The sequence below is a fragment of the Lineus longissimus genome, chromosome 8, assembly GCF_910592395.1.
Source record: "Lineus longissimus chromosome 8, tnLinLong1.2, whole genome shotgun sequence".
In the NCBI taxonomy this organism is placed as follows: Eukaryota; Metazoa; Nemertea; class Pilidiophora; order Heteronemertea; family Lineidae; genus Lineus; species Lineus longissimus.
Window position 1 is genome coordinate 8306293 of NC_088315.1, and position 14919 is coordinate 8321211.

At 42.6% G+C, this 14919-nt stretch overlaps 1 protein-coding gene across 2 annotated transcripts in view; it reads right to left on the bottom strand.

The window, feature by feature from the left end:
* LOC135492168 (receptor-type tyrosine-protein phosphatase R-like) overlaps positions 1 to 13522 on the bottom strand; it is a 33806-nt gene extending 20284 nt beyond the window's left edge. For both annotated transcript variants that reach the window (XM_064778405.1, XM_064778404.1), the window contains exons 1-3: positions 13432 to 13522; positions 12986 to 13338; positions 2533 to 2625 (exon numbers count right to left, since the gene is read on the bottom strand). In XM_064778405.1, coding sequence (XP_064634475.1) covers positions 2533 to 2625; positions 12986 to 13338; positions 13432 to 13510 — 525 coding nt within the window. In that variant the 5' untranslated portion in view covers positions 13511 to 13522. The remainder of the gene's footprint in view (positions 1 to 2532; positions 2626 to 12985; positions 13339 to 13431) is intronic.
* Between the last annotated feature and the right edge of the window lie 1397 nt (positions 13523 to 14919).

Consider the following 14919-nt stretch of genomic DNA (forward strand, 5'->3'; position numbering starts at 1 on the left):
ACCGCCAGTTTTAAAATGGTCTTTCATTGGCTTCCAGTTTTCCCACCAGCGAGTGCAACCCTCGTAATAATTAAAGGCACATTACAATGAAACGATTCAGCTTGGTCTTTCATTGGCTCTCAGTTCCCCCCCCCCCCCGCAAGTGCCACCCACATCACCAAGAGGAAAACATCTCACTCTCATAATTTTCAAAACATGTAAAACATTTTTAGCTGATGACAAATAAGGCATGTAAGGTCAATTGGATCAGTCATCCTCATCACTGGGCTCATATTACAGGACGGCACACTAGAACGACGGTCGCACAAAAATTTGTCAGCACCAATCCAACTTGCCACAGTTTTTTCCCCACCCACAAGCACTCCCCACATTTTCAGAACATGATGACTGAATTCCAGGAGACAATGAATTTTATACAGCTTGAGCACAAAATAGCAAATTGCGTAAGTGAGACCGGGATTTCCCGAATCAAGAGACAAAAGGCAAATTTTTCACCAAGAACCGAAATATTTTCGATGGTCCTGCAATTATCAGTAATTCTTCCATTTATAGTTATGAATAAGGATTTGCATGAAAATAACAGAATGTCAGAAAATAATACAGTAGAACCTCTCTATTAAGGACACCCTCGGGACTGACAAGTGCCGTCCTTAATAGAGAGGTGTCCTGATCAGAGGTAAAATTGAATGGAAACAGCCAATTTGGCACCAGAACGAGTGTTCTTAATAGAGAGGTGTCCGCTAAGGGAGGTTCTACTGTACTAGGAATATGGTTACAACCGGACTTTTGATAGACAGCTCAAGGCGGAGGAATGCTTCCAATTGTGCTTGCAATTGCCCACCCCATGCATGGGGGGGGGGGGGGGCTAGAATAACTCGACAACAACAATAGCAACCATGTACACAAAACAACAGACACGAATGACACAAGAGATATTTCTCATCGCCAGACACATATCGCCAGCGGGATTTTCTCGAATAACAAAGCTAGAACGATATCATATACAAATATATTTCAAAGGTATGAATGATCAATGCTGCACGCAATATGACTGAATGTTTGCATCTAACGACTGAGCAGGCAGACGACATTTGCTTGTCATGGGCACATCAAAGGTATATCAATGGCTTATTGCCAGCCAATAATGATACAATGTACATATCACCAGCAACCAGCAATCTGCTAATATATACGGTGGCTGGGAAAGGACATCGAAAAAAAAAAAAATTCTGGGCGGGACGACTTATTATGTCGGGGGGGACGACTTAGTAAGTCGGGGGGACGACTTAGTAAGTCGGGGGGACGACTTAGTAAGTCGGGGGGGCGGCTTATTATCTCGGGGGGACGACTTATTATCTCGGGGGGGGACGACTTAGTAAGTCGGGGGGGACGACTTATTATCTCGAGGGGACGACTTATTAAGTCGGGGGGACGACTTAGTAAGTCGGGGGGACGACTTATGAAAGCGAGGGCGAGGCCTGGCTGTGACTGTCTCATCTCTCTCACCATGTTGTCAACACGGTGGAGCAGCCAGGACCGATTCGGCCTGGCTGTGACTTTCTCATCTCTCTCACCATGTTTAGTTGACAACTTGGCAGAGCAGCCAAGACTGATTTGGCCTGGCTGTGACTGTCTCATCTCTCTCACTATAATTATTGTCAACTACGTTGTAAACATAATGCTCAAAATTGATTCATGAAAAAGGCAGTAGGGCAATATTATTATTAAGTTGTCAACATGGTGAGAGAGATGAGGAAGTCACAGCCAGGCCAAATCAGTCCTAGCTGCTCCACCGTGTTGACAACATGATGAGAGTGATGAGGAAGTCACAGCCAGGCCGAATCAGTCTTCGCCGCACTGCCTAGTTATTGATATGGCGAGAGAGATGAGACAGTCACAGCCAGGCCTTGCCCTCGCTTTCATAAGTCGTCCCCCCGACTTACTAAGTCGTCCCCCCGACTTACTAAGTCGTTCCCCCGAGATAATAAGTCGTCCCCCCGACATAATAAGTCGTCCCCCCGACTTAATAAGTCGTCCCCCCAAGATAATAAGTCGTCCCCCCGACTTACTAAGTCGTCCCCCGAGATAATAAGTCGTCCCGCCGAGAATTTTTTTTTTTTCGATGTCCTTTCCTAGCCACCGTAAATATAACATGTCGGAAGCAACAACGAATGAAGATTTGTGTTATGTGGTTGCAGTTTGGTTGTTTTGCTGGTGGCCTTGGGCTTGTCACTTCACTTGAATTGCCATAATAGGGAGTGTGGTCGTTAACTGAGCCTGGTCTCTGTTGAGTTGCTTGTGACCTTTGGCCAATCACTTAACCAAACTGATTTGAAATACGGTCGAGGAGCATAAGTCCCATCCGTCATGAACCTTTAAAAGAAACAGAAGGCGACTTAAAAAACAATTTTACTAGGCCACGCCAAGTTGGCATGCTATGTGCACCTCTTGGGCTTCTAGTTCTACAGTCTCGCCATGACTACCAACATAGGGTCCATTTGCAGAAGATATCATATAACATATTATACAAACCTTATCATAGGATAGGTGAATAAAAGACGATGGAAATATATCCTGTAGTTTTGCTTGAAGTGTACTTTTGTTCCATTTTGTATCTGTTAATTTCTGAAACGACACGAAAGATGAGATGGTTAGAGATATACCACACAAATTTTCAGGAGTGAAAATGGCACTGGTTATACTGTGAAACTAAATAAAGCCAGCATCATCATTGAGAAACCACACTGCATCTTTACGATATTCGACCTGTAAACATCGAACAAGGCAGATAGATGGAAGTCAATTCCCAGCCACTGTTACGATGCCTAGAGGGACAAAAATGCGCATCGTTGCAAAGTAACACAGCCCAGGAATTGGGACCAGGTAGCATGCAAACTCAACAGTGGGAGGCCTTAAATGAAATGGCCAGGGCCATTGTGCTCACCTCATGTGGAGGAAAGATGGATAAAGAGCATGGTATTGTGTCATGTAGTGTTAGGTTTGATGTAGGTCCAAGCAATTACAATTTCCCCAAAATGGCCAATTTACAGTACATTCGACCTCTGTGACCTTGAAAAGTAGGTCAAATCAAAGAAGACCCGGGTGACACATTGAATGGTTGTTAGAATTAGATGTACCTATGATATAAAATTGGTGCCAATCGGGCAAGTCATTACTAGGAATAATGGCATTTTGAAGAATTTAGGATTTGGCCCCCTCCCTTGAGGCCAAACGGCAAATCAGATTGCACCAAACTTCAGTACCTGAGATCACCTGACCAAGGGGTACATGTGTACTTAATTTGTGATCAATAGTCATTGCAGTTAAGAAACGTGCCATAGTTACGGCCTGACGGCGAATTTACGCCATTTGACCTCTGTGACCTTGACAAGAAGGTTAAATTAAAAACCTGTGTGACATATACTGTATGGTGGTTAGATGTACCCATGATATCAAATTGGTGGCAATCGGGCAAGAAGTTAAGGAATAATCACATTTTTAAGGTTTTTGGATTTTGCCCCCTGGTGGTCAAGTGGTGAATCATATTGGACCAAACTTCGGTCCCTGAGATCACCTGACTAAGGGGTAAATGTGTACCAAATTTGGTATCAATAGTCATTGCAGTTTAGAAACGTGCCATTGTTACATCCTAACGGCCAATTTACACCATTTGACCTCTGTGACCTTGAAAAGGAGGTCAAATCAAAAACCCGGAGGATATATGATGCACCTTTGCTAGAAGTACCTACCATATTTTTTTCAAAATTTCCCGACTACTATTAAGGGAGATATTGCATATTTTCACTTTTAACGTTTGGCCCCCTGGTGGCCAAACCATGAAACGAATCGGACCGAAACTTGGTCTCCAAGGTGTCATTACATAAGGGTACATGTGTACCAAGTTTCAACTCAATAGCTCTAACAGTTACGAAACGTGCCCTGCTAACGGACGACGGACGACGACGGACGACGACGACGACGACGACGACGACGGACGACGGACGCCACGGTATGGGATAAGCTCACCTCTGCTAAGAGGTGAGCTAAAAACAAGATCAGTGCCCACCAACCTCAAGTGGACTTAAGTATCATCCTTCAAGGGTCTGTGGTGGCTTATTGAAGTCCAAAACTTGGGGGTCAAGATGTGACTGGCGTGCTCATCTGATGTCTACATCCGACTGCAGGACAGACCAGGTAAAAGTGTAGAGCCAGCCTATGATAAACCCCTGCCGAAGTTGAGATCAGACGCTAAACCTCACTTTTAACTTTTAAAGTCAAGATGAATACACGCAGATAAACTATCGCACCACCCACTTCAAAAGAAGTGGGGAGGCTGTAATATTTTGACTCGGTTTTAAAACAAACTCAAAAGATCACACCAGCCTGCCTCAAAGAAAACCCTCTTCCAGGAACTGCGTCAATGTGGGTTTGAAGAACGGAATATTCTTTCCTTCGGTTTCAGGATACGAGGATGAAAATAAGCAGAAACCTGACACGAGAAGTGTAGATCAGAAAGGATCTGCATGAATCACAACCACCTTTTTTCTGACTGGATTTGTTAAAACTGCAATAAATATGAAGAGCAAAGGTTAGGCTGTATCAGGTGATTGTGACTGACATTTACAAGTCTTAGAATCAATAGAATACAAAATAAGACTGATATGTCAGAAAGGGAAACAAATGAGACTTCTAACTATCAATAACGAGTAGGCCTAATAGCAATACTATACGATACGTTACAAGAGAGCTAGATTCAATATAAGAATACTGAACATCGTAAAATTTTCTATGCATCAATTGTATTTTGAGCCTTGTAACAAGAAAGCAGTGTCCTTACCAATTATTCCGCATCAGGTATACCTGTCACAACATTATCACAGCAACGCCCATTGTCTACCGAGCTAGCAGTGAGAAACCTCAACTTCAACCTTAACACTTGACTGAGTCATCCAATACCCCCCCCCCCCCCTCCCCGCAATAAATGATGGACATATACAATATATCGGTAAATGAACTTTCACTGCCAGTGGGATGAGAAAAAGACATGCTTCCTGTTGTGTCGAGAAGGCGGCAGGGCGTGGGTAGTTCCCAGCGCCCACATGGTAGTTAGCATGGTTAGTAGGGCTTCTCAATAAGTGGTAGTGACAAGGCTAATGAGATTGTGGTTTTAGCCTATTCAGCTACAAGTAAACAAATAGCCAAGTAGACACTTTTTATGGATTACATTGGCATCGCCTGCCCTACATCTTTAGCCGAGTAAACATCTTTTATGCAAGAACGTCTGCTTCAGAAGAGCTTTACCGCTGCACACGTAGGAGTTGATCCACACGGCACATGTTCCGCGGAAATCATATTAGTGGTCTAATGAGTACATGACAAGGAATACCCAAGGGCTGACCATCAATTTGCTTGACAAGACGTAGGAGGGCATTGTGGTAGGGCTAGGGGAAGATCTCCAAAATCCTTGATGCCCACGACTAAAGTAATAGTACTTCCGTATGTGAAGGAGTCTTTCAGCACAGCAAATGTTTGGAGGAAACCATATCAGTGGTCTAATGAGAAGGAATGCAGGGAAAGACCCAAAGCAAAAGAGTCAGATGAAGCCAGATATACTGTTGACTATTATCATACCAAGGGGCTGACTATCATTTGTTTGATAGGGGACAATCTTGGAAGACTTAACAAGTTTAGTCATCTTGCCCTCAATTCATCCTCCTAACAAGACCGATTAAAGGAGGTGTATCATTATTGATTCGCAGTTGCGGATGTCTGCACGATAAGGTAAGGAAATCTTTTAAAAGAGCTTAAAGTGAATCTCAAAGGCTCTCTCCCAGCCTAATGGAGTCTTTAGACGAGTTTATGGAGAAGCCATGTGGTGATCATGTGACACTTTTGTTGCTGCGTGATCATAACACTACGTGAGCCATGAAACGTGACTTCCAAGTTTAACTCTTACGTGATATAAAGCGATTTTGAGACGGCCCACAATGCCGTATCGAGGATCAAAACGGCTTTGTCAGATTCAGCTAGGCATTTACACCAGGCATGCTGAACCCAGGATCTATCAGCAGGTGGGATAGACATCACTGAGCCCCAGTTACACCCACATGGAGGGTTTGGTATTACCACAACACCTCCAGGGTATAATCTATTCCACTGCTGTGACTCAAACATGATGAAACTTCCCCACTTTACTTTCCTTTTGGAGTTAGTACTGATCTAGCGATCTTTTTGACTGTACAGAACGCAGCCAGAGATAAAGGCGTACAATTATTAACACTGCCATCAACATTTTGGAGAAAATTCATCAGGTCATTTTTCTGAATGAAGCGCAACAAGTGATGACAGCATTATGAAGCGTCTGCTACCTTCTTGAACTCTTAGCTATCGATCGATGGTAACGGTGTATGGAAGTCGCTAAGAGATTATAGCACTCTTCATACTGCCACCACCATTCTCAAGATAGCCGTTGACCTCATCAGGACAATTTCCCAAATGGCGCGCACAACAACATCAACCATCTTCCGATATTCTTAAATTCTCCGCAAACGCTCAATGGTAGACATATCATATACTAGTATAGGAATCACTTAGAGATTATAGCATACAACGGTACGCCGTAATGTACATGAACGGTATTGATCTATCACAAGGCGCGTTTCTCCATTCCCTGAAGGCAAGGCAATGACCGATCCCATATGTTCGGTTCAAGTCTCATCTTAAGACTGTAGAGATGGTTTCATTGATATATCGGAAAGAAGCAGACGCCTTTTGATGCGAAGGCTGAATTGGCTTTTTTTCGGATAACCCGCTCGAGAAATTGATGAATAGCATAAGAGGGATAGGTTATTATAGTGTGATGTCAGGCTGCCACGGTTATTGCTAGCTGGAGGCAGGGTAAACGGGAGTAATTATAGCAATTTTATAGTTAAAGTGGCCACCTTGGACCCCATGAATTACATCATTGACAGCTCTCTGTCAAAGGATTTTTTCGTACGTTTGTAAAGAAGCCCATATCCTTTACTATCAAAAAACAACTGCAATGATGATTTCTATCAGTCACGGTTTACGTATGTCAACAGTATTCTCCACAGGTGTGGTGGCACCCTTGATATTCAAGATTTTTTGCCACTGTGCAACACAAGGTAGGGTAGCTAGAAACCCTTTATAGAGTTTAAGAGCAAGGTATAGGGTGGCTTCTTCCAAGGTAGGTCGCATGGTAAGCTGCCAAGGTTGGGTGGATTGCCCTTGCAAATGGCCTTGTGGAGAATCCCAGTTCAGTCTCCCGCTTGATCCACACCAGCACTGTGGTGATTTCCATTCTGCTGCTCACTTCAAGTTAGTGACACTGGGCCAGGTCACCTCACCTGGGAAATCGATACACGAGGCAACAGATCAGAACAATTCATCTCAAGCTGTTGCTGATATTCATTATTTTCAAATGACGGATGTGACATTGACAAATCAATGAACCCATCCTAGAAAGATACAGAGAGACTGTAAACACCTTTCTTTCTACGGCCATAAATGTTCACAAAATCATCTTTTTCAGATTTCACTTCCATTTTTTCAGCAGTTCAGGGAGCAAACGTCTTGGCTTGCAAACACAAGAGAACAGAGAACAAGAAATATTCAACTTCCGTCTGCCATTAAACCATACAACTAAACAATACGCCATCAGCTAATGTATTTATGAGTATTGACCTGTAAAGTAATACTCTAATGATTTTTGATACCATTCGGACTTCTGTTTGGACAAAGACTGGCAATTTACAAAAACCTTCCCAGATGACCATACCTCCCGAGTGAGAGTGTGTTTGGCTAGAAAGTATCAATATTGCCTTTGGCAGGACAGTGGGACGCCAGGGTATCGGTTAACACTAAGGGGCGATTAAGGAATTGTGTAATGGTACGGGCAAATGTCCGAGTGGGCGGCAAGGCACAACCTGCAACATTGACACAACACGATTTTGTGGGCGTAAAGATGTTTTTTAATTCGTTGGTGGAATCGGGTGAACCGTAAATTGGTTGGCAGAAGTTCGAATGAATTTCCTGATTCTGCATGCGGTAGTGAATGCTCATTTTAGTATCCCTCGGTTATGGTTTGGTTTTTTCGTTACTTATTAATGCGCATGCGCAGGTAACCGGTTGCAAAATCTGGACGTTTTTTCCAACTTCTGCCGTGGTGATGATTCAACGACCTCAAAGGATACCCTTAGGACTGACAAAAGGCTGTCCTTGACGATCTTGCTGGTGAACTTCGCATTGACAAAATGGACCTCACGATGGTTTCATTAGCCGCACTTACACCACCTGAAAATGGACCACCAATCTTGGTTCGGGAACCAATGCCGCACCATCGAAAATCCACCAAGCGCTTACACCAGCGCTGCAGCTAGTTATAAAATCCGGCTACAGATGGCGCGCAAACAATAAGCAGAACGCAGAAAGCCTTGGCAGAAAGCGCCATTTCGAAAGCGCCGCCTGGAGCCGAACCATCTAACTAGCTAATTGCCGATCCATTTGCGCGTACACCACGACAAAGCCGAGCTTTTAACAAGCCGGGCGAATTTGGACCATCAAGCTTGGTGGGACAAATTCGCTCGGCAATTTGTATCGGCAATGGATTGCCGAACCAATTTGTCGCGGCAATGTGGTGGTGTAAGTGCAATTGGTCCACCAATATTTCGTGGTGTAAGCGCAGCTATTGTCATCATTTCATTTCAAAACATACCTCTTCATTACCACATAACTCATAATTTCGTGTTCATACATGTATCCAGTAACTAGTGGCAGTACCCTTATTCATCACATGTTGCTGTCTATGACGACGCACACCACCATTTTGTTGATGAGGGTTGTCAAGGGCAATGAGAAAATGCGGGTGACTACAACATACACTAGCTTTTATGGTACTCCAGCTACATGTATTCGGGACACGGGGACTGCCCACAAATACTATAAGTGTATCTACATCATAATACCGATGAGAGAAACAAATCAACAGGGAAATCCAGGGTAAAGAAGCCATGAGAAAATGGGATTAAGCAAAATGTGACCAACAAGATTCTTCCCGTGAATATATCTCTATATTCGGATAGAGCAAAACTGCTTTCCTTGCCGAGTCCAATCTTAAACTGTGAACGTTTCCTAGAACCGCCATAACAAATTCACTCGAACGTATCATCCAATGATAAATGCCCTTACCGATGGCGATGAACCTCACCACTTTCAACTCAAACTCAGTTCCAGTTTCGAAATATTCCACAACACTAACATGAAGAAATCAGCAGTCCAACCTTAACTGTCCCCAACGTGTACCATCGAAATCAAATCGATATCAACCAATCCCACAAGCTTCTATCTGGATACTGGTACTTGGTGGTAGCAATCATATTATTTGTGACATTGCCGGGCATCACCCTACACAAACATCGAGACTTATCATAATCCTGTGAAAATACCATTTGTTTGATTCGTGTGTGGTGTCACCCCATATTTTGGATATTTCGAAACAGTTTGATAATCAGGGCTATTATACGGCTATTTTGTATGGTTTGTAAAAAAACTATTTTGCGAAAATCTTTTAAAAAATAGTCTCGAGTCTGCTAATATGTTATAAACATTTTTCCCATAGTACAATACGTAAAACCTCTTTGTTAAAGACACCCTTTTGGACTGACAAATGCTGTCCTTAATTGAGAGGTACGTGTCTCGATCATAGAGGTCAAATTCACTTGAAATGACCAGTATGAAACCAAAGGCAGTGTCCCAAGGGTGTCCTTTTAAAAGGAGGTCTCCGCTAAGGGAGGTGCCACTAAATAAATGGCATGATATTTCATTCAAATTCAGATACCAAACGTCAATATTCTGAATACCAATTTGAACATCTGCAAAAGTTGTAGCGTGAGTAACGTAACTTGAATGGGAGTCGACCCACTCACACACCCGACCATATTAGGAAATACCATCATTATATGTTGATGTCACATAACATACCTGATCACCACTGGACATCGATAATTTTGTTGAACATATTTTACTGACCTAAATGTCATGAATCACTGATATTTCCATAGGTTCATTTAGGGACAGTAGTTTTGTAAAATCCATCGCGAAGGTCAGGTGAAACGCCCAAGTGAGTCTCTCTTTACAAGAGCCGTTTTGATTGGAAGGATTGGGTTTGTGTGCCTAAATCTTGCAAGTAACTAACGTTGCGTGATATTGTACCCAATTCTGAATTGTATCGCCATTTAATTCCCATTAAAAAGTGGCGATACAACGCGCAATCTTCTCACGATGCGGCGATACAATATCGCGCAACGTCAAAGGTTAACTCCAGGTTCAGTGATGTGTGCGAGGGGAGGAGCATACAACTGACCCCGCCCTGGGGGCCTTCTGTAGCCACACCCGCCCATCGAATAGTGAATCAAACATTCAAGAAGGACAAAACATCATATTCATAATTGCAGCGATTTTAAAAGTTTCGTGTTTGCGTACACCGAGTATACTACATGTACTACTGTATATTGACTGTGTACTGTAGGCTGAGTGACGCCCTCTACATAGAAAACTACAATTGTACTACCTTGGCACTACCAAGTGATCATAATTTTCCAGTTGCCAAAAGGAACGACAACATACATGTACATAAGCCACATGTAATCATATGAAATATATATTTTTACATAATCTATCTATGAAGAGCTATAGAATGATGAGGATGCAGGCTGCTATCACTATCAAGTATTGCAAAAAAAATGAGCATATGGCAGGCTAGTGACTAAGTGGGAGGAAGAGGACCACGGAGATGAAAATTATGAATGAACAGCCATGAAAACTATGAATGAATGAAGCTACACCATCTGTCATGGCTGTACAACTTGTGCTATAAATAACATGCACATTCTATGCTATAGTATGCACGGGAAACATCACGTACATAATATGATGTTGCAAACACCTGGCACAATGTGACCTGATTGGCAACACATAAAGATTTTTTCCATACCAACAGGCAGAAATTGTACTGAACATGAACAACATAAATTTCCATAGTAAGTCTCACCATGATAAGGTCTGGACTCAAATAACCTCCTTGGGGGACATCAACAGATAGACAAATCCAGGAGAAAGCGGTACAATGCTACTGCTAGACAACCAATTTATACCTGCAATGTCTGTGGGCAAACATGGCAATGCCAATATTGTTCCCATCCCGATCTCGTCTCTACAAAGACCACACAGAAAGCTGTGGGGTATCATGGCATATGTCGCTCTAGAATATCTGTTATGTCGCCTTTTTTGTTGACAGATGATGATTCCTGTCTATGGTAAATAGCTTCCCATCCCATAGTCATGATTACTGGAGACAATTACCATTACACTGGAACCGCCCTAAGCCGACACCTCTCTTAGCATGCTAGCCTCTCTATTAGGAACACTGAATTCGGTTCGAAATTGGTGACCTCTGTAATCGGGATAATTCTCGTTTCAGGACAGCATTTGTCTGTCCGAAGGGTGTCCAAGTTGAGGTTCTACTGTATTTATCTGTCTTCTCAAGGGATTTGAAAGATCATCGAGAGAAAACCTTGCCAATGCAGACATCACAGGTTTGGACGCGCATTTACTGACATGACCAAAATAGTGAAATGTATATACATTTTAAAAGTTGTAACACCGTTGGGGGCAAGCGACACACAAGCATACCCAGCTGGCTGCTGTACAGACAGGAAGAACATTTCCTATGGTTACATCCTTTTGTAAGGGGAACATCGACAAGTGCACATTTCAATGCTGCGAGTATAGCCTATATGAAAAAGTGCAAGTTCAGCATTTTGTAATAGGATTTGATTTTCATTTGGTCTTGAAATACCCAGCAAAACAAAGAATGCGATCAATCAATGGCCTTTTTCTGGATGTAGCCAGGAATGCTTGTACCCAGTTGACATGAACGTACAGTTTTCGCAATTGCACTGCAACTAAAAACTGTCCGGTGTGGTGATGCACACTAAAACTTCATTCATGACATATGTACCCAGTGAAAATGCTTTTCTGGTGATAATCTCCTCCATTGCGATTGTATAAACTGAATGAACAAAAAAAATGCAATCACCATGGCTCTGGGTCCTACAGAAACGGCTAAAATGTATGCATCTTCTTCATCTAGCCTAACAACTGTGCATCAGTATTGATCGATGATTTTTTCCTGAACGAGATCATGGCAGTGTGCATAATGTATTGCTAAAAGCATTCTCTCGGCAATCGCCAATGTCAATTGTCATTCAACCGGACATTCATTCACTATTTTGTGGGAATATAGGTTGGGTTGATGATCAGACACATTCAGATTCACTCAGTATTGTTATTTGTATTTCGAAAGGTTTCACCAGGTGGGCGTTAGCCATGCACAAGCCGAGTTCGCTCACCATCCTGAGCTACACAGGCCATTTCTGACATTTTGCACCCCAGTGTTCGAAATCAAACAATCCAGTGGATTCTAGTGGTATGAAATGCAACAAACAATCCAGTGGAGTCCAGTGGTATTAAATGTGAAATGCAACAAACAATCCAGTGGAGTCCAGTGGTATTAAATGTGAAATGCAACAAACAATCCAGTGGAGTCCAGTGGCAACACCCCAGTCACTGAGTGGCAGTATCATTAACATGAATGGATCCGACAATCAAGTCATTCCAGTGGGATCCCAGTGGCCCATGTCGCATAGTCACAATCTAATGAATCACAGAGCAAGAGTACACCAACGTGCGAGGACCATCAAACAAAGCAAAGTAACTTTACTATACAAAGCAACACAAACACGTATGAATGCGCCCAGTGCACCAGCGGATCCCAGTCAGGGCAGTGGCATCATGTGATTTGAATAAAATACCGGTAACGGTAAAATCCAGTGGATTATCCCAGTGGTTGCAACGCATGAATATCGCACATTTCGAGTATACAATGCATATAAATGAATCAACTTACCAACTTCACGATATATTCTGGTAGTAATCCTGCTACTTTAACTTTGTGAAAAGATGTTGGATCATCAACAAAAACATGTTTGTTTTCAGTAATTCCAGTGCTGTCCCCAGTCTTTGAAGCTGGAAACTGGTGGTGTAGGCCCGACACTATATCCCGTTTTGGCGACGAGTCGATGAATCCATCATCTAGTATTCCATCATAAATCTGAGATAGCGTATCAGCTCTCAGGTGTCGTAATAAAGAAGGGTTGACGGAATGATGGTTGAGGCTCACAGGTTCAGGAACAACAGGGAATCCAGAGTCTGGAGACAAGCTGGAGTCAACGCCATTTTTTAGGAGAGTTGGTCGAGAGCCTGAAAATAAAACCAATAATGCGGTTAAATCCCGCGCGGAAACACAGTGACAGCGATCGCCAACGAATAAGAAAACGTTTATCTTTGACCTACCTGTTTGCAAAGGGAATAATAGTATGAAAATAGCGTAAACGAGGCCTATTTTAAGAGTATCCAGGCCAGGAAGGCCCATGTTTGGGAGAAGATCACCTGTGCGCATGCGTACGATTTAATTCATGAGTTGGTTCACCGGTGTGCCAATCCGCAGTAGTAAAGTAGTTCCTAACTTATTTTGATAGAAATCGATCTCAGTCAAATATCTATGAAAATTCATGTTCTATAACGGACACAGAAGTACAAGTTAGAAATGGCAAAGGCATATGTTGGAATATTGTGTCATTAACCAAAGGTATTTGACAATAGTATTTCTAAAAACAGCGTAGTGATTTTGTTCCCGCGAATGACGTCATTCATAAACATTGCCAGATGAATGCCCACAGAATATAAACATAAATAGCCTTTATTGCCATCAACAAGATTAATAGAGGTCTGTGCATTCGGTGATAGATGGTCAACAACATGCACAATCGTATAACATTAATCAACACGATTTTATTTGGTTTTGGTTGATGTTATTGCTGTGCATTTGTCAAAATTCATTCATAAATCATATGCAAATCTGAGGAGGTCATCTTCATTCAGAAATCAGATTCACAAGTGTGCCGACAGTTCTGCGCCCAAGTTGCCCCATTAAGGGATCATAGCCTTTGAGATTGTAACACATCATCCACGAGTATCATCAACGAGTTACTACAGTGCTGCATTGCACAGAGAGATGTTTGATCAACCCCCGGATCAACCCAAATACAGGGGCAGGTCAGGGATAAGATCACTTTAATTCATTATAAAAAGTGGTTTTATCCCGGCATTATGATTGAGTAGGAGGAGCTCAACAGCAAGCTGCAAGTGATGCAAAAGGCATGGTGGCTAAAGCAGTGATATGGATGCACTAGATGCTTTTCGCTCCACTGTGTTCCGTAAACCAAGAACGATACAACTTATTTTCCGTTTGAAATAAAGCTGGGGTAGGTCATAGTTATCCCAAGACTTATTTCAGTCGGGGCCAACACGAAAAATGGGTAGGCCAGGTCATAATGATAGTCAGGCTACAACAAAATATGTCGAGAATGTTGGAGACAGAGTTGCCAATAGGCACAAGAATCTTTTAAACACACAAGACTCAATCTGAAGATCGAAGACATACATTATAACTGTCTTCTCTGTAGCAGGGTCGAGCTGTTGTGTCAGATCTACATTGCACGATTCTAGGATGAGACGGAGAATTCGATCGATTGACTAGTTCAAAGATCAGATCCTACTTACTGACTTTGAGCTGGTAATCTGTGGGTCAGTCTCCGGTCATGTAATGATGAAGCAAAATACAATTTGTAGTGTCTCCTCCAGGGTTGTTACTGTCTTCGGAGAGTGGGTCACTGACAGACATAAGTTGGCCATTTGACACATACAAATCTCTCCAATTTTTGTGATTAAGGTCTGCATGGTTGTGGCAGCATCTGCACTCTCATCAGGTCTGGTTGTGCC